Raw genomic sequence first — 21,882 nt, forward strand, 5'->3', positions numbered from 1 at the left:
TACCGATCAAGAAGCCGGACGCTTTACCATTACGCTATCTTGCCGGCAATCATTGCTTCGTAATGTTTGTGAAGCCGTTTCGATTTGAAGTTGTCAGTCTCATCAAATTAGTGAACAGTCGTTTGAAATGAAAGATCCTGAAGTGTTTTCCCTAATTTGTCCGAATGAAGGGATTGGAACCTCGCCACGAAATCCATTTATCTTGTGATACATAATCACTTTTCCAGAATAACTTCAAGATGAGATGCTAGATAAAAATGACTAGGCTGAACGTGTTATGCTCATTAAAAATGAGTTTGTTCATTTTGGTGCCATAAATGTCCTGATCACACCAAAAGTGTCGTTGCAAGCGTTACGCGGTATTAGCCTCCATCGCCATCCATCTCATCTACCTTTATGGTGATGGATTTTCGGCACTCGTTCATAGCAAATCGAAGACGCGGATTTTCAAGACACGACCACGTACTTCAAGAAAGACAGCTGCAAAATTAGCTTCGAAATATTAAAACTTGCGGGGGTCCGCGAGGGTCCGTGAAGGTCAAAAAGGGGTCCGCAAAGTCAAAGAGGTTGAGAACCACTGTTCTAACTGATGTAGCTGTTACGTATTTTATTACCTTCCTTCAATCTTAGACACGCAGTAGGCCTGCCTCCTTACGTAACCTGTATTTTATATATAAGTCTGAATCTGAAACGGGTTTTGTCTCCCCAATCATTCACTTCACCGCGCGTCTTTGGCTAACAATTTGTATTCCGCAGCAGGCTATATTCGTGTGCTCTTGGGAAATTTGCTATGCTTTCACACGCTCTTACAAATGCCTCAGATCGCCATCTGTTTTGCCAACTAGAGACAATGCTTGTTTTACCACCAGTGTCGAATTAAAGACAGAAAAAGCAATACCAGTCGCTCTCATCCTCGCTGTAAGCCGGTGAATAATGGTAGTATAGCTAATTTCAATGGAAGGTATGCGATTTCCATCCGCATATCATTACAGGGATCAATGGACCACTGGCTGATAGGAATCGAGTCGGCGACTTCGTAAACGGCGATTGCACAGAATATACCGCAATGTCGCTATTTTCATAACTCTAACTCTCGTCTATAAATGATAACTTATTGAAAAAACTGTGTATGGAGGGCAGTGTCCCAGTTGCATTATGCGACGAACCGCCATTGGGTTCTCAAGTTATATCGTGGTTGTATAGGTAGGTATTCGCACCAGATGTCTGAGCCGCATCGCACAGTAATAACTTTCTCATTTTGATTTCTTCTTCTGACCATTTGCTATAACCTGCTAAAACAGCGGTTCCCAGCCTTTTTCGACTCGTCGCCCCAGATAAAGCTCGACACAATTTTTTATTAATTATATTGTAGATTGTTTTGCTGCAGTGTTATAGCGTATATGGTATATCACATCAAATATTGTTGCATTCAGTTGTATTCTTATTCTTTGGTAATAGCTTGGTGTCGTCCGTCAATTGATCTTTACGTACGTTCTCACCATGGAAACTCCCCCCAGAGAAACAGTCTGCGAATAGAAAAACGCTCAATTAAACGCAATGCATGATTTGTCGCAACAATCTAGATGGGGGCTAACAGAGGCTTAACACGCCGATCCCAGGTATAAGGGAAAGAGGAAGGCCGAGTAATGGCGGAGGTGGAAGTTACAGAGGAAGATATTATGATAAGGAACTTTAGGGCAAATTGGTCCACTGATGCAACCATTTGTAGATACCCAAAGATAAACTGAAGATGTCATCTATTTTCGTAAGTGTGACGTATTTAATAGGGATGGTGTGAACGTGAGGTTCACGTTCGCGTTCTGTGTGTGAACCTCAGAAATTTAGAGGTTCACGTTCACAAACGAACCCTGGTAGGTTCTGCACTGTGAACCTTTTTCTTATATTACAATATTGACTTCAATATAATATCTGTGATTGAAATTTATTGCATTTCGATTGCGGGCCACTCTATGCATGGCGCTGGCAGCATAAAAAAATAAACTCTAAACGACCATACACCTCGACAATCTCAGAAATTTTACTTGCTTTGTTACAAAAGTTTGCTCGAAATATCCAGCTTTCCGTTTATGAATATTTAGTGACTCTCTGCTTTGAGCTTGACCCGCAATCACATAACATCAAGAGCAAATACACTATACATGTAGTCAGTGAATGATGCTTATTCAACCAATCAATGAGCTTGATATCGTTATCTGATATAAAAAAAAAATCCAGCAAGAGTACGGTGCCAATCTTCATATGTTCATTGTATCATAAAAACCAAATCCGTGCGACTGAGGTGTTGGCTACTGCTGTATAACTTGTTATTGGGGTAATATCGGTAGCAAGTATAGAAACCCGTTTTACACTGTGCTCAATATCAACGTAGCAATACTCAGACGCCGAATACATTTCCGGTCTGGCCCTGACCGTTACGGCGTAAGCTTATATTCCCTTGCAAGTCCTCGTCGAAATTGTTTGCAATGCGACGGAAGATATTGGTTTTTATGGGGTTATTATATCATTTGATTGTCCCATTTGATACATTTGGCGAAGTGTAAAACGTCAAAATGTATTTCAGCATTGTGGAATCATGTGGCCCGAGTCATTGCTAGCTATCGTGTACCTCAATATAGGCTACAACTTTACTGAAATGTAGGGTTGTAATTATCAATATGACGTCACGAGGTTCACGTTCGTGTTCACACAGAACCTTTCAAAAAGGTTCGCGTTCACACGAACCAGAACCTTTCAGAGGTTCACACCATCCCTAGTATTTAATTATAGATCCTTACATCAGTGATTGTTCCATCGGATGTGATTGTCATACGCTCTTCGATCCCGCCGGCATATTTCCCACATACTTCGTTATTTCCGTCTATGGTTACGGTACCCTGGGAATGAGACGTTTGCATTCAGTTAACATAAAATATTCCGATTTAATCCAGCAATGACAATTGGAGATAATATCTTGTGAGGAATCACAACTAATCTTTATCCATGTACGAGATATATGAACTGAAGTTCGTAGTTCCAGTAGTAGTAGTAGTAGTAGTAGTAGTAGTATAGTCAGGGTTGCCATACCGTCCTTATTTCTAAGATTTGTCCTTATTTTGAAGGGTCTCGTCTAAGAAAACTCAATTGTCCTTATTTCTAAGAAATGTCCTTATTTTCGACTTGCGTCCTTATTTTGTCTTAATTTCGACCACTACAGAACTTCAATCGTGTTCCTCTATATGTTGCATAATATTCTCAAATTATGCTTTTGCGTTGAGATCTTATGATATAAATGAAAGGAACTATACTGACGTACAAATCACAAGATTTGTATTTTAAGTGGTGAGATAGTTAGGGCAGTGGGTGGTAGTATAGCAGTTTCGTCTGTACCAAGCTGAAGCAGCGGACGTCATTTTAGTAGTAAACAGCAGTACCAGGTTCCTGCTGCTTGGTCCACAGCAGAATAAGCTCAAGCTGTGGGGAAGGCAGCATTTATTGCGTAGTGACAAAAGGCGCAGTGCAGTCGACACATTGGTTAAAACGTAGTAAAGCTATAATTCATTGATAAATTTATCTAAATTATATTGCACTTGCGCATATAGTTAGCTTCTAATAAGGCTAAATCTGATTAGTTAAAATGAGCAGGCGTAAAAAGGTTTTTCGAAACGATTATGAGAGCGAATTCAAAGGTCTCTAACGAAGCTTGAAGGGCGAGTCGCGAGTGGGATATCGCACATTGCAATATCTGCAATTGTGGCATTAACCTGGAGGCCATGAGAAAGACCGCTATTTCAACTCACATTGATAACCCAAAACACAAGAAGTGTGTCAGAATTATTAATTTGAGCTGGTCGATGAATAATTTTTCCACAAGTCGATCAGCACCAACGACCACAGACTATACAAGGCAGCTGCTGCGGAGGGTACCTGGGCATTCCATGCCGTCAAACACCAGCAATCATTCCTCACGAACGATCGCACGTCGCAATTGTTCAAAGCAATATTTCCCGATTCCAACATCGCAATTAAGTTTTCTTCGGCCAGGACCAAGACTACAAGCATTGTTGCTGGAGTTCTTGCTCAATTCAATACACAAAAAAAATGATTTTGTCTAAACTTGGTGTACGTCCTTCGTTCATATTGGTTAACGCTTCTAGCCACAACGAGGTGAAGAAGATTGGTTTATCACCCTATAGCAGTGGTCGGGAACCTATGGCTCGCGAGCCATATATGGCTCTTTTGGGTATAAGATATGCTATTTGCCAAATATTTATTTTTGTACTGAATTGATCAATATTGCAGCGACTTGTTGGTAAATTTTCATCACCACCAGAATAATTATTCTCGTGGCAGTATAAACATGTTTTCGGGAGTCAAAGACAACGCCTTCTTCAGGTTTAGGGGCTAGGTCCCCCTCTTTTCAAAATCATCAAATTTAAGTTACTGTGACGCTGGTGGCCAATATCACTCGCGAATTCTATGTACCCGACTCGAAATCTTGAATTGTGCGATACGTTGATTAATCAAAGAGCATATAGCAGACATGGCGACGCCCATTTCAAAACGCAGTTTTCAAATACGCATTGACTTTCTGATCTACGGCGTGAAATGAACGGTTGTGGATGTGACAATTACAAACTCGAATTACAAACAACGTCATAGCTATCCAGTATCCACGTTCTCGATTGGTAAGTATAGCTCTGTGTAGTACCGGCGATAAAATGTAGGCGTGTAGCGCAACGTTATGTTACCGCCGAATACTTTAAGAATTGAGAAATCGGGAAGTCTTTAGATTTTCGGAATCAGTGTCACATTCGATTAATATCAGCTATAATAAATTCTGTGCTACTTACGATGAATTGTGTTATCAATTGTGTGCCTTACTTCTCGTTTCGAGCTTTATTTTCGAACAATAAATACCAGTTTTTACAGAGAAAATATTGCGCATACGAGGAATCCCATGTAGTGAGTTCGAATTAGTACTACCACGACGTCACGACTTTTCAATTGTGTAGTAACAGTTGATTGGAATGTATGGCTCTTTGGGAGTTGAGATGGAAAAAATAGGGCCAATATGGCTCTTCGGACAAAAAAGGTTCCCGACCACTGCCTTATATGGAGGCCAAAAACTAACCTTTTTTTGGGTGAGGGGGGGCTGACGAAGTGCTGTTTCGGCCCTGAGTAAAGGTAAACCTAGACCTGAGCTGCAGTGAGATTCATGAAGCACTTTCTAATAACAAGGAGTTGCTAGAGCAGATTGTTTCTGGTGAAAAGTATGGAATGTGACATGCCGCAATGCCGCGGCTCGTATAAATACAAAGTATGTACGAAAACGCTTTTTCATGCTTATCTAATTTCTCGGCTGTCCTTATTTTTGGGTCTATGTCGATGGCAACCCTGAGTATAGTAGTAGTAGTAGTAGTAGTAGTAGTAGTAGTAGTAGTAGTAGTAGTAGTAGTAGTAGTATTCTATTATAGTATTGTAAAAAGTAGTAGTGGCGCTTATCACCCATTGTAGACTGATAATATAGCTCCTGTATCACGATCACGGAAGATAGTTAGAGAATAATATCCATTTACAGCAGCAACAGTAAACTTGCGCCATAGGCTGGCATGAATATTTTGGCATATGCCGAAAATACTAAATATAGCTTACTTTTTGGCAGTTTTAACATCACCTTCAATTCATGTTTGTACACCCGAATTGACCATGTAAAACGCTTCAGCTTGGTATTTAATATCAAACGAAAGTCACACAGCGCGCAGTATCCCCTCTGTGCCATCAAGCAGCGAGAATAAAAACCGAATAGACCACGGAATTGGAGGGCGAATTTACCCAATACAAAATCCACTGCCTCTGCAACATCTAATCTCAATATATAGTTAATCTGTTATACCTGCATTCATACAGATCACAATCCCACATATAGCAATTCAAGATTGTTGCTGACACGTTAAGATCACAGCCTTCACTACCTTCACTACTCAACCAATAGTCAGAAGTCATGAACAATATTCAATAGAATATGAAAAATATCCACCTGCAAAGAAAATTCGAGGAACGGACTGAAAACATGGTTGATATTGATGTTGGGCTGCTTCTTGGCGATTGAGGCCTTTTGGACTATTTTCATTGTTCATTGATGAAAGTATTTGCCTTACGTCCAACATGACACAGTCTATCAGTGAATGAACTGTGCAATGTGCACACATGCAGCAGAAATGCAGCATGGGTCGCGCGTGACGGCTACAGGATACAACAAAATGCGCGCAGGTCGCTGGTGGCAACAGGAAAATGCCTATAGTCATTGAGCTGAATACAAAATTACCTCGCTCATTCACGGAATTTAAAACCTGCTGATTACTAGCGTTTTCTTGATGCGATGTCTACAACAAGATCCATTTGAAGAGTTTGATGATCCGGTTACGTAAGTTCACCTTAAGATTCAAGCCGTCGATAGTGCTGATGTCTGCCTCTTTACCCAGAGTGAGGCTGATCACATTTTCCTTTCCGCCGGCCTTCTGCTTCATGCAGTAGTCATCTCCGTGATTGCTCAGCTCGTTGGTGACTTTCATTTCTTCCACCGCCTTTATTTGCTCAGGACTGGCACCTATAGAATGATTGGCTAAGTTTGAGCTGAACCTGCAAACTCTGATCTACAGTTTGGAGATTAAGGAACAAAAAATGTTACTTCTCTACTTCGCTTGATCATACGTGAATTCGTCACGATATACTACAATACTTAGAAGAAGGTACATATTATAATGGAATAATGGGAAATAACCGTTTTAGCTACACACTGCATGTTACGTCTAGCTAGGTGGGGGATATTTACTAGGGATGGTGTGAACTAGGGATGGTGTGAACCTCTGAAAGGTTCAGGTTCGTGTGAACGCGAACCTTTTTGAAAGGTTCTGTGTGAACGCGAACGTGAACCTCGTGACGTCATATTGCTAATTCCAAACCTACATTTCATCGAAGTGATAGTCTATATTAATGTACGCCCACGATACCTAGCCACATAATGGCACAATCCTGAAGTACATATTGACGTTTTGAACGTCGCCAAATGTATCAACTGGTGCTATCAAATGTTATAATAATCTCATAAAATCAATATCTTCCGTCGCTTTGCCAAAAAGTTCGACGTGGACTTGCAAGGGAATATAAGCCTACGCCCTAACGGTCTAGGCCAGACCGGACAATGTAGCCTATTTGGCTTCTGAGTATTACTACGTTGATATTGAACAGAGTGTAAAACGGTTTCTATACTTGCTGCCGATATTACCCCAATAACAAGTCATATCACAGTAACACACACCTCGATCGCACGGATTTGGTTTTATTACACAATAAACATATGAAATCAAGATTGACCCAGTGCGCCTGCTAGATTATTTACATCAGACAACGATAACAACTTCATTGATTGGTTTAATAAGCATTATTCGCTGACTTCCTACATGAAGCGTATTTCGCTCTTGATGTTGTGTGGTCGCGGGTCATCTCACCAAGAGTCACTAAATATTCGAGCAAACTTTTGTAACAAAGCAAGTAAAATTTTTGAGATTGTCAATTTGTCAAGGTGCATGCTCGATTAGTGTTGATTTTTTATGCTGCCAGTGCCATGCATATAGTGACGCGCAATTGAAATGCAATAAATTTCAACCAAATATGTTATAATGAAAATTGTAATATATAAAAAAAAAAGGTTCACAGTGCAGAACCTACCAAGGTTCGTTTGTGAACGTGAACCTCATTTCTAAAGTTCACACACAGAACGCGAACGTGAACCCCACGTTCACACCATCCCTAGGTGTGAACCTCTGAAAGGTTCAGGTTCGTGTGAACGCGAACCTTTTCGTAAGGTTCTGTGTGAACGCGAACGTGAACCTCATGCCGTCACGTGACGTCATATTGCTAATTTCAACCCTACATATCAGTGAAGTGATGGTACACGATACCTAGCGGCGACTCAGGCCATAATAATGCCACAATGCCAAAATACATACTGACTTCAATACATACTGGCAATCGAATGATATAATAATTCCATAAAATCACTATCTTTCGTCGCTTTGCCAACAATTTCGACGAGGACTTGCATGGTAATATAAGCTTACACCTTGACGGTTCAGGCCATACCGGCCAATGTATTCGGCGTCTGAGTGTAGCTACATTGATATTGAGCAGAGCGTAAAACATGTTTCTATGCTTGCTGCCGATATTACCACATTAACAAGTTATACAGCCGTAGCCAACACCCCAATCGCACGTATTTGATTTGTATGATACAATAAACATATGAAATCGAGATGGTCCCCGTACGCTTGCTAGATTTTTCCCATCAGACAACGATATAAATTTCATTGATTGGTTGAGATGAGCATCATTCGCTGACTACCTACAGGCAGCGTATTTCACCCTTGATGTTTTGTGATTGCGGGTCAAGCTCACAGCAGAGAGTCACTAAATAGTCACAAACGGAAAGCTGGATATTTCGAGCAAACTTTTGTAACAAAGCAAGTAATTTTTTTTGAGATGGACAAGGTGCATGCTCGTTTAGTATTGACTTTTATGCTGCCAGCGCCATGCATAGAGTGGCCCGCAGTTGAAATGCAGTGAATTTCAACCAAAAATGTTATAATGACCTGAAAATTCTGATATATGAAAAAAGTTCGCAGTGCAGAACCTACCAAGGTTCGTTTGTGAACGTGAACCTCTCAATTTCTCAGGTTCACACACGTGAAGTTCACGTTCGCACCATCCCTAATATTTACGATGCCGACGAGGCAAAGCTCTGTGATTGAGAATAAATTAGTGGTGTGGAATCTATAGATAATATTATTGATGCTTTCGTCTGGGAAAAGTCTCAGCACAACTCACGAAATAAATTTATCCAGTGTATGTTGCATGGGTCAGTCCTATATGTGGTTCGGCATTATTCAAGCAAGGTCTATTTACATAAGTGTGTTGGCGGAAGTTGCCAAATACTTGGCTACAAACCGCTGCAATTACTGCATTCGAAACTACATCTAAAAGACTTTTAAAATATGCTCCATAACACACGTGGCATCTCTCTGGCGTCGAGGTTAGCTTGCCTCGTCGTGCGTCACGGCTTCAACCCTCTGCGAAATTGATGGAACGTGTTCATCACTGTTGTAGTTTCTGGACGCGACCTCCATCTATATAGTCGGATTTCCCATTTCTTTAGGTATTACGGGAAAAACATGTAATACATCACTCTCTTTCTTTCAACATGATGCATCAACATGGACTCTCATTACATCTTGCAGCATGTATCTAGCCCAGGGGTCTCGAACACGCGACCCGCGAGATCATATTGCGCGACCAGCGTCGGCATTTTGGATCGACGGTCACATATCTTTTTGTTCGATTTGAGAACTTAACATTCGCTCTAAAATTACTCCGAAAACCTGTAACTATTCATCAAACTTCCCTATCACGTCAGTTCCAAAATTTACCACGCGGTGGATGATCGACACATTACCTGTTTATCATGGTGAAACATGACCCGTTAGTGATTCGTGACTGAAAATTTCGACCATGGCCAGGGCCATGTTTGGACTTGAGCGCGACCTTTTGCAGAATTACTCGAATTGAATGGGTGATAAAATGAAAATGACTCGAGTTCAGTCGGGTCAAACTTTACAATCAGAGAAGAACTTGTGACTCGGAATGCCGTGACTTAGTACAACTAGGACCGTAACGTCCGCACCCCAAACCCCTCAATTGGGGGCGAGCTCGAAGGGGGCCCGAAATTATTTCCTAAATCAACATAAGTTATGAAGTATTTCTTTGAAAATTTAATCAACTTTCTCAAAAATTCAATGTTGCCAAATATCTTAATTGTGAGGTACCCTTTCACCAACAAAAAAATACGCATGATTTATAGAAATAGGCAGTTAGGCGTGGACCATTACCGCGCCACGACGCACCAAGACATTTAAAGTTATAGGCCATGTAACATGCGACTCCGAGAGGTGTGCCACAACGATCAGCAGCTAGAAGACCTTAGCCGAAAAGGACTGTCCTTATGCTTACGAAAACTTCGATATACATACAATGCTTAATTGTCCATAGGCGCCTAAATAGCTGGCGCCGAATGTTCCTGTCCTGGCGATCTGAACCCCACAAGACAAATGCCATCCCGCAGGGGAAAGTTATTAGCCAGTAAAGAATACAAATATAAAATCGTGTGCATTTTTTAGTTTAGTAAGTTTGGGTGATTTCAATATCTTTTGACCTATAGCATCATGTAACGAAGTCATTATACCAGCTGGTACGCTTGAATATGTTTAATTATTATTTAGGGGTCCTATACCTTTCCAACACACCTCACTCAGCTATATTACCAGTAAATCTGATTGCGTGAACAGAGAGAGGATAAAAGATTGATTGTTATTGACCGATTCAATCATGAATTATAGGCGATTTCACTTAACTCACAAAACAGTACACCCCATGTAGGGGATAAGTAGCGGCTAAAGACGGATAGCCTGAGGAGCGTCTGGGGTGAAGCCCCCCCCCCCCATATCTTCGGCATCACCCTATGAGGCCCAATAACAACGTTTTGGGGGGCTGATGAAGTGCTGCTACGGTCCTGGGTACAACACGCAACAAACGATAAAACTGTTATAGGACACAGTATATCAAAAGGTCGTATAGCTTGTGTTGTATTACGTATGTAGCTATCTAAGCAGGTCTGTATGACAACTATTTTGGCATTCTGTTACCTCTTGATGCATAATAGTTAGTTACACGATGAGTCAAATTGAGTCTCTTTATCCGTGTTATTATCTCCAATAAAAGTGACGAGTAAAATATACTTTAGTATTACACGGGTCGCGGGCCACTTTTCAAAATTTGTAAAGGCCTCGGGCCAGATGACTTCAATATCGAAATAAAAATTGGCAACGCAATTTAGCAGCCACGTTGCGATAACTCTACGTCAATACAACGCTGTGCTCTCTAACATGGGCATGTAGTTACCATAATAGAAATAATATTTATTGAAGAAAAACAAATACAACACAGCGTGGCGAGAATGCGTAGTGCAGTGGTTCTCAACCGGGGGTCCGCGGACCCCTAGGGGTTCGCGAGACCTCTAAATTTTTTAAATGGTTGATAACCTGATTTTTATTTTATTTTTCAATTTGAGAAAGCATGAGGCAGTTTCGCACCACAACTGCTAAAACCATGACTCATATCATCGTATTAATCGTCTGACATGGACTATGGTTGTGTGGAAACTCATTTTCATTGCCAATTTTCCAATAACCTGCTCTTAAAGCTCGGCTATCACATGTGGCGCATTCTTATTGCGGATGCCCTATCGACAAGGCTGATTTTTTGATGTACAAAGAGTGTTTCGTTGCTATCAAAGCATTACGCTCCAACCCTGAAATTCATATCACGAGTTATATTGGTATGCAGCCTTGTCTTGTTAATGTTCAATTGTTCATGGTCGAAAATGTTTGCTCGTAAATATATATTTAACCCGAACAGAACATGTCGTTTCATGACAGTCTCTGGTTGGAAAACTTGGATCCATGCTCTGGAGCATAATATTTGTCTATACTTTTAGATTAGGATTTCACTTTGACGGTAGAATCTCTCTGCGGGTCGATCAAAATGCCGTCACGGGCCGATTCCGGCCCGCGGTCCGTATGTTGCCCGTCCCTGCGCTAGATGCTGGACGTGATATGTTCATTAAATATGTGTTTCTTCATTTTGGTGCCATAAATGTTGCGATCACACCAAAAGTATCGTCGGAAGCGTTATACGAAAATATTGCATTAGCTTCCATCTATCTTTGCGGAAATGGTTTTCGGCACTCCTCGTTCATATCAAAACGAAGACGCGGATTTTCAAGACACGACCACGTACTTCAAGAAGTACAGCAGCAAAATTAGCTTTGAAATAATAAAAGTCCACTAATTTCTACATAAATAGTATGATGTTATCTTCAAGAAAAATAACTATTTTGCTGTTTATCACAAGCCTACAGTTCATATTTGCACAAGACAGATGAAGGTTGCACCATAATAGAGCTAAAATTGAGCTAAAACTTTAGGGGGTCCGCGCGGGTCCGTGACGGTCAAAAGGGGTCCGCGAAGCCAAAAAGGTTGAGAACCACTGGCGTAGTGGTATAATCCACAGCTGCAACACCAATGAGTTGCGGGTTTGAGTCCGACCGAGGTCGACTCCAGAAATCCTGCCAAATTGTTGGAGGGTTATCTAGGCTCCTCCTCGCCACGGGATCCGCGAATGCGGTTTCTTATAAAAAGCCTCGAAGTGGGCCGTGCAACAAGACGGTAAATACGGAATACAAAATAAAAAGTAGGCTATCGGCCTGGTTTAAAATGACCTATTTAGTCGAAATACCATGAATATCAAACAAACAAACCCACACAACAAAAATAAATCACGATCATCACTTTCATTCTATTTGAAACTACGATCTGCGCCTGTGGCCAACCTTTTTGCTATTCATGGCCGCATTTCGATTAGTTATGTATAGAGTACGGCTGCATTCTAGTGCATAGTCGCAATGAACGAACGGGAGGTCAATTGCCCACGTTAAACTGTCCATGTCCATTGCCGTTGAGCTTCGGACTGTTCTATTTAGTAATATCACTCATATCGGCTTACCATGCGCCAGTGGCGGCTCGTCCTATAGGGCAACTGGGGCATTGCCCCACCTAAAATTCTGTTCAATAACAATTTAACCATTTATAGACGCACAGCAATCAGTATATACCGAGATCACGGCGAAACCCGCATTATTCTTGTGCTTTCGCTAACAAATGCCCATACATAGCGAAGTCTCTGCGAAAATCGAATTCTCTTCTGTGTTTTCGCTTTGTGAATGCCTAGCCGGGGCTTGCCCCGGTAGCGCTCATAACAAGCTTTCACTATCTATTCTCTCAAAGCCGCGCACAATAAAGAAACGGTGATTTACTCTCTCCTATTCGTAAAATGGCCGAGCAAGTGGGGCAACTATGCCTGTCGCCCTTAAGGTGTGATGTAACAATCGTATCTATATCTGAACTCGGTTACCGTGATATGCGTTGACACGACCTTTGCTGATATATGTCGATTTTGACGGTGTTTCGCACCATGATAATTCTTGAAACTTTGTACGATATGTCGTGAAGGTAGTATTTAGCACTGCTCCAAGTTTCAGGCTTGCTACTCAAAGATAAGGGTGGTAATTTCGTTTCCGAAGTTCAGTGTGTGCTGATCTATCATGTACATTGTACAGCAAACAGATTTTACTCAAAAGCCGGTATTGGTCTCCATTGATTTTGACGATGTTCCATTCCGAGATCGGTCATGATATTTGGCACAGTAAGTCTTAATGTTAGTATCGACCGCTGTAATAAGTTTTAAGTTTGTCACTGAACTATGTGGGTGGTAATTTCGTTTCCAAAGTCGAGTGAGAGCTGACTCTTCATTTATCGCTAACAGATTTACGCAAAAGCCGTTATTAGTCTCTATTGATTTTAACGATGTTCCATACCTAGATCTGTCATGAGCTTTTGCACGGTATGTCTTGATTTTAGTATCGAACGCGGTGCCAAGTCTTAAAGTTGACGCTCAATGATTGAGGCAGTTATTTCGTTTTCGAGGTCGAGTATGGTAGAGATGAGCGCTGATCTGATACTTAGCCTACCTACATCATTGCGGATCTCACGGAAAAGCCGGTGTCTGTCTGTGCTAATCTAGTCTGCGTTCCATAACGAGATCGGTGATGATATTTCCAATGGTATATCTCGATGATCGCATGAAACAGCTAACTAAGATTCTCGGTTTGCATTCAAATATTCACATAATTTTATGTTCGCCAATGTGCATTTCACTGTGAAATTGTGGCCTTCAAACCATTTGCTTACAATCCCCTGTCAAATGCGATAGCTATTTCATTTTCGATGTCGGCTAACAGCTGATCATTCGATCAGCCTATTCCTCAATCTATTTTACTCAAAGTTCGGTGTTCGTCTGTTTGTATTGATTTTGACAGTGTACCATGCCGGAATGGGTTATGAGATTGCGAATGCTACTTCTCGATGATTTCATGTAACAGTATGCTAAGTTTACGGCTTTCATTCATGTATTTATTGATTAATATATTTTCCAACGGCGATTTGGCAGCAGACAGTAAGCCGTATGTGTTGCGTCACAATCTCCAGTTTCAAGGCCAAAATGTACTATGTTGTTCCGAGACCGAAGTTCCGAGGCTGCTGTCCTTAGTTCTTCAAAGACCATTCAAATTGATGTTCTGGATTCAATATGACAGGCCCAATCTATGAGATAACAATTGCGTAAGTGTCCGAAGTCGTTGACCTTTGCAGTTAGGCTTACGCAATCTCTCGAGTTCTAGTCATTGGAATTAGTCTGGTCAAGTCAAGTGCGAACATGAATCGTATTGAATCTTTGCTCCGTAAGTAAGGCTAGTTTACGCAGTTGCCTTTAGAGCGAAAATTAAAGGTCTAGAAGACTACTCCTTGTCGCTTCGACATATTCCTGTCTTTTCATTGTATCGCATTTTTGTGGTGTATTGAACTGATAAAATTGCTAATAAACCAATGATGATGATGATGATGATAGAAATTGTCCAGTCCATTGATCCAATCGTACGCCGGGTACCTCCGCTTTGGTTGCCTATCACCTGGTCGTAACTCGTAACCACCAGCTCAGTGGTCGTAACACACCAGGATCGTGTACGAAACACTTTCGGACGGCCTATCGATTTGCGTAATCTCTAACTCTACCATGAAATCATAACGCATGCTACTAAGGATGACCTGATAATTGATTGGTGGCATAGGGACGATTCTTAGTTCACGTACATTATGTAAAATAATCCTTTGATTAAAAAAAAATGAATAAAACACTTGTTACCACACTTCAAGTCACGGCTCACCGGCAAACCTCTCGCGGCACCTACGTTAAAATCACTGTTGTCGGGAAATTCATGTGACCATCATATTAAAGTTACTTTTTTGGAAAACGCCATTGTGACGTCATCTTGATAAAAGTCGCTCGCAGCCCTTGCCCCACCACCCGATATTGTCACGAGCCGCCACTGCCATGCGCACTGAAATCGTGAGTAGGCCTAGTCATGTTATGAATAGCCACAGCGATCCGTAATCCATATTCTTGAGTGCAATTCGTCATTAATATTAGTATAGTTTCACATATTACTATCAAATATTTATCCTCTCTCATTTCATGTGATCATATTCACCGGTTGAGTTGATCCAGGTGATGTCTTCGAAAATTAAAGGAAGTTACTAATGCTGTACTGCATCTTTGGGTTGAATAATTGTTATTAGTCTCCGTTGTTGCAAACTGTTATTACTTGACATCCCATCAGGATTGTCGATATAGTGGAAATATATTGGATTCGCCCAAACGTAGGCCTAGCAGAAACACGATAACAAATTGGCATTTCTTTATGGGGCGCATCATTTTCCTCGCTGCTGTTCGCATCTGCACTGTGGGGCTCAGATTATAATGGACACTAATATATTAAGATCGAATATCAACTCGAATTGAACCGCGTGTAGCGCGGAGAAAATTTCAAGAATAATCCAAACCTCTCATTAATTAGGGAATCAATTCGTAAATTCAATTTGCATATTGACGGCCGTCAACACGTATAGTAATCGAATTAAGTGTCGACGGCCGCATAATTTTCCTTCTGTACTGCCGTCGATCGATACTCCTGGACTAAAGAAACGATATTGGGGTTAGCTTGACACGGTAGCTGCTGGAAAACCATCTTCTCGTAAAGCTTGGTGGTTTGGCGAGCCCTAAGTCGTTTTCCAAGCGCCCTGGTCTTGGCAGTGGTGGGTCATTGCACGTCAGTGTTGGGATCAAGTCACTACCTTCAAGTCACGAGTCATTTCGAGTCATTGCACATTTGGAATCGAGTCAAGTCAAGTTAATCGATTTTCGAAGGTGACTCGAGTCAAGTCAAGTCACTCGAATTTTGGAGGTGACTCGAGTCAAGTCGAGTCAAGTCAAGTCAAGTCACGAGCCAAGTCACAATTCGAGTCAAGTTGCCTTTTAGGAGTATGAGGCATGCTTACATCATTGTATTTTGCTAGCTATCTGAAATATAGAGTGAGTGGTTATTGATTCTGGACCTATGAACGAATATAGAGTTAAATATAAACGCAAGAAGGCGATTTGTTGCTCGCATGTACGTAGAAATGTTTACCTACGTAAGTAATTGCATGGCCTCGGATTATAGTTACCAGCCAAAATAGAGAATAGAGAAACGAATTGATAAGATGCAATACATTTCCCATTTACAAATTGATATGATACAATTCCAGCCTGCGCCGATGGTTGAGGACTATATAAACTATATTGGAGTTCAATTTCAATAAAACAAGAGGTTTGGTTAAGTTAAGAACAGATAACAGAAATAGACATTTTTCTATCAAATTACTTTACTCTATACTAGTTTACGACAACGTAAGCTGTAAGCTTCGATCACTTCATTTGCGATAAATTTATTTGTGAGAGAACAATGGAGGCTCAATAAAACGCACGATCATTGAATGATTGGTGGCTCTCAGCGTTTCGCGTACAACCCGAACATTGATGACTCAAAGTTGACTCGTGAATTTTGCTCCGAGTCACGAGTCAATCCACATTTTTGATACGCCGAGTCAAGTCAAATCAAGTCATTTTAGCACAGTGACTCGAGTCAAGTCAAGTCATAACTCGAGTCATCCCAACACTGTTGCACGTCAACGCAATATGCGCATTCATATCAGCAAATTCTTCCTCAACAGCAACAGTATGCTCAAGCTGAAATCAATGTCTTCCGAAATTTCAAACCGGGCCGCGTGTTGGTGACCCCTGCTGTATAGCGGTATGCTCGACAGCTGTAACAGCGATCGGACATTTCTATTGCTATGACACATCAATCATTATATTCACGTTGTTGTTGATCTATTCCAATATTCGAATGTAAATCTAACGCTGATTTAATTTGGCTTTGGTAATTACATGATCAATAGCCCAGTTATCATGCATGAGTATGCCCAAAGCCCGGATTAGGCTGTACTGCTCTAATCCTCTGATATTAGATCAATATTTGCTAAATTATAAAATATTCTACCGACATAATTGTCGCACGTAAAATGTCCGCAATATAGCTCCAAAATTGTAACGCGACATCTTTTACGGTGTCGTGATGCATCTGTACTCTTGCATCGTGTCTAAAACTAATTATTTTTACAACAACAAGCTCAGTCGAATATTCAACAGTGATTTTTTTCGATTCAGGCGAGAATTCACAATAGTAAGCCACATTTTACGAGATAGGTGTACAATGCCAGTTGGCAGCGTCCCGTCAAATAAGGCCTACTTAAAAATAATACATTAAATAACCCTGTTGTTGGTGCTGCGACCGACGGCGCCATCCAAAACTAGGAAATTGGCCCGCGAGGACATTTGAGTTCGAGACCCCTGATCTAGACCTATGCATGATCTTGATCACCATATACTGGTGAAGATTTGTCTGTACAAATTATCGCTACTTTACAAATGCCTTCTAATCTGACAACTCTAAAGACGAGCGAATCTCATAGACATATTTAAATTCTCCGTAAATAACACAATGACGTAATCAACACCAGCCCCTGGATGAAGTCACAGCTCCTTAAGACATTCTTGGCTGATGGATATTATCCCTCATAGTATACCCGGCACCGTCCCGTATGCACTAGGCTACAAAAATACTATCATTCACCATCAAGAATAGTGAGGCACAACCGGCACCACCTTCGTCACATCATTCTTGTGGGTTGAGCAATCGTCATATATACATCTATATAAATTCCCCTTCTGATCAGAAGGCCTATGTACAGTGTGCAATGTAGTAGGCCTACTGCTCGCGTCTACATATCCGAGTCACGGCCAGTATGGTGATTAATTGACAATACATGAATATGTATGTTGCAAGTTGCAAAGAGAGTCCAAAGATGTTTCCCAGTTTTATCTTTGATTTGAGTCCACAATGTGGACCCCACATCATATTTTGAACGCAATGCTTTTTTAATAAAGAAAGTCGGATATATATTAGTCATGACTCTCTCGGGCAGTGACTACTGTCTAGTGACTTCGCACAAGTTTAGGACTTGTTATGCGCATTATTCAGTCACGTAGTTTTGTGCTATAGTTCGTTTAGGTAAGTGTAGAAAAAAATCAGGGGATTATAATGGCACTAATACAATGTACGATAACATGAGATCTACTTCAGATACAGATCAATGATGTCTGTAGCAGGGCTGTGGAGTCGGTAAATTTTACCACCGACTCCGGCTCCGACTCCGACTCCACACATTTTCAATATACCGACTCCGACTCCGACTCCGACTCCTGAGTCTTTAAACGTACCGACTCCGACTCCGACTCCGACTCCAGGGTCTTTAAACGTACCGACTCCGACTCCGACTCCCGACTCCGACTCCAGCATTATTACCAATTTACTTCGAAAATTATATGCCACATTGTCGGTTGAATGACTATCATACAAACATTAAACATATGCAAACGGTGACATGCTAAATTGTTTCATTGTGGAACAACTCGAATTATCCACTATGCAATTTACATGAAAGAAAGACTTGCTAAATATCCTTCCTTTTTCAAGTTTTCATAACATGGACTCTCTAATATACTGAAATGTATGAATCATTCAAATATGGCAGATGTCCAATCCTGTATAATAAAAATGTAGATAAAAAATCCAAGTGTAGTTCTTGTGTATGATTCAGCAACTATAATAAAGAGATTGAACTTACTAATTTTTCCATTGCACACTATCCTAATTACAAGCACACACACTCTTACTACTAACAGTTATTGGTCATAAATGGAATTTAGTTAAGTAGTCAAAGACCATAGCCTATGTCCAGTCTACATGTACTTTAATCAAGTATTCAAGGATTGGGACTTGCAGTCTTTCTTAATCATTTGTTCGACCCAAACAGCTAAGCTACACTACAAATATTTTAAATTTTGTCCAGTGGGAAGCACCCTTTGGTCATATTGACATCATGTTTACAATTTTACAAAACCAGCCGATGCATTTGCTCTGTCACATTATCATGGTATAATTCCAAAAATTGCATCAATTTTGACTGCATCGCCAAAACGCATATTGCGATTTTCTTCCCCTCTGCAGCTGAGTTGTGATTTGCAAGTAATGTCCAATTTTATCTATATCAGGGGTGGGCAACTTTTTCGGCCGAAGGGACATATGAGATATACGAACCATTGCGCGGGCAACTGGAATGTTGATAGCCTTTTTCAGTCGTCCGATAGGAGCGAACCGAATTAGGTAACATTGCAAACAAGACTTATATTGATACGCTCTAAAATTGATAACAATATATGTCATGCAACTGTGCAGTGCGTAATGAGGGTCTGGTCGCGCGAAGCGCGAAAGTTTTTTGCAAGATAATGACTGAATTATATCAATAAATATGTTGATAACATACATTGGGGGTCGCATCTGTATACCACTGGGCTCATTTGGCAAGGACAGGATTATTCGACGTTTAGACATAGCAAAATCGACGGTATCAGTGAACATGAACAAGCCTCTATCATTTTGTGCAAATGTTTTGTCGACGATCTCGCTGCGAGTGCACAAGCGAAGCCGCTTGTTAGACGACACGTTATCTCCTAATTGCGAATATAGTTAGACTCAATTCTGTGAATAATAGGTATTTATAATGTTCAGAAGTGTCAAATATATCTGCTATGAAATATTCTACTTTATGGTCATATACGAAGATTTGGGATAAATGTGGCTGGCCCCTGGATACGTCAATGCGTCAGAACTGTTGTTTTAGTCGTCATCAAATGTCGTGATCATGCTAATCAAATTTTGGTTGGCCTTGCTATTGTACCTGATGTCATAAATAATTTCGAGAATATCCTCGCAGGCCACACCTAACCTTCTCGTGTGCCAAATTGGGCCTGCGTGCCACGGGCTGGCTGCACCTGATCTGTATGGTTATTAATAACAGTGATTGGTGGTACATAAAAAATTCTATTGAAAATTATTCGAAAACAAATGTTTTCATGATAAAGAAGTTGGAGTCGGAGTCGGAGTCGAAGTCACGGTCATTCTCACAAACTCCGACTCCGACTCCAGTCAGTATTTTTCCACCGACTCCGACTCCGACTCCGACTCCAGCTATTATAGTTTTCACGACTCCGACTCCGACTCCGACTCCATCAAGCAAAAATTACCCAGACTCCGACTCCGACTCCACCGACTCCGACTCCGACTCCACAGCCCTGGTCTGTAGAGTGTAGACTCGCAGAGTAAACGAAAATTATAATATATCCTACCGAGCAACTCCATGAATTTCTTTACATTCTTGGTTTCCGTCAGTTTGAAGGTGCCATTCCACGCAGTGCGGTCCATTTTGCTTTAAATGATAGTAAGTCTTTTAAGATCTGCTAAATGGTGAAAAACCTATCAATAATATCAATATAGCGATAAGGATGTTATTGTCTATTGTCATTTACTCCGTGTCGTATATACTTTCACTATTTGTCAATGCCTTTGATGTTGACTCATAATGTCATATTCCATTTGATGCCAAAGACCTGCCTGCACCGCTAATGAGTTGCTAAGAAACCTGGATAACCCTCCAGGGATGAAACAGTTGGAATGCAAAATCGCGATTGGCAAGCCAAGTGTAGAATCCTGTTCCAATTGGAAAGCTAATAAAGTGAATGCGGGTCTCGGTAAAATCGCAGCTATAGATAGATAGGCTAATACGGGGATATTTTATCACTGCAGGCATTCTCGTGCATGCAGGCCACACATTACTCGTCTGGGTATTTACTTCCTTACATGATTATACCAACTCAATGCCAAAGCATCGATCAACATTATGGAATTATGAGAGAATTACACTTGCGTCTGTTGTATCCAGACTCAGACTGGTAATCTCGGCCAATTCGTGTACTCTCCTCTACGGAAAAGTTACACCAAATTCATCTATATCCAGCGTACGAATTGTATAAATTCTTTGATATCATAATTTCCACCGACACAGTATAGTTTATGCAATTTAACCTACTTGTAGGCACTGCGAAATTCTGTATTTCCGATTTATATATATGTATCCGTTTCGACTCAGTGACCTAATATTACTCTACAAGTAGTTCAAATAAAAATCATAAAATGTTCATTATGCGTGCATCAATTGCGTCAACAAATCTCCAGGTTTATGGATACAATAAACATCCAATGATGTTTACGACTCTGCCACCAGTTTACGATGTCACGCAGCATGGTGGGTGACAGCTGTTTTGTCAGTATCATTGCACCCTTGTGGACATATAATGTTAATATATCGATATGAATGCCATGGTTACATTAAGAGTTCTCAAATCAATGTGTCGTCTCTAATACCAACCAGAAACATTATGACACTGTAATCGTAAACCCGAAAGGCTGTCGATGGTGTCGGCTAAGATAGATTTATGGGTCAGAATATGAGTAGATATAATACTCATCTATTTCAATTCCAAATGGCTCGGCTACACTAGCTATTATGGAAGCAACATGTAGCCTCTCCGTGCAGAAGAAGTGATGTCATAAAATTTCGATTACGGGTAATAAAATGAATCTTCCGACAGAGGATTTTATTGACATTTTAGTGCTAGACAATATATCTTTTAAACACACTGATCTTGAAGCCCACAATATGGAACTGCCACATAGTTCAAACAAAGGTGGCTCATACGCATTTATTGATCGCCACGTTATACAACATTCCAACTTCAGTCTTTGCGATATCAAACACACAT

At 40.8% G+C, this 21,882-nt stretch overlaps 1 protein-coding gene across 1 annotated transcript; it reads right to left on the reverse strand.

Annotated features, from left to right (window-relative positions):
• Positions 1-1,318: 1,318 nt before the first annotated feature.
• On the reverse strand, positions 1,319-20,562 carry LOC145447240 (fatty acid-binding protein 10-A, liver basic-like). The gene is made up of 4 exons (XM_080325657.1): positions 20,410-20,562; positions 6,435-6,607; positions 2,796-2,894; positions 1,319-1,526 (listed from the first exon to the last, which is right to left on the reverse strand). Exons 1-4 carry the CDS (start codon positions 20,483-20,485, stop codon positions 1,473-1,475), a joined length of 402 nt encoding a protein of 133 aa, XP_080181783.1. The 5' UTR covers positions 20,486-20,562; the 3' UTR covers positions 1,319-1,472.
• Between the last annotated feature and the right edge of the window lie 1,320 nt (positions 20,563-21,882).

Source organism: Botryllus schlosseri, chromosome 9 (genome assembly GCF_051294905.1).
Source record: "Botryllus schlosseri isolate E-star chromosome 9, Bs_hap1, whole genome shotgun sequence".
In the NCBI taxonomy this organism is placed as follows: domain Eukaryota; kingdom Metazoa; phylum Chordata; class Ascidiacea; order Stolidobranchia; family Styelidae; genus Botryllus; species Botryllus schlosseri.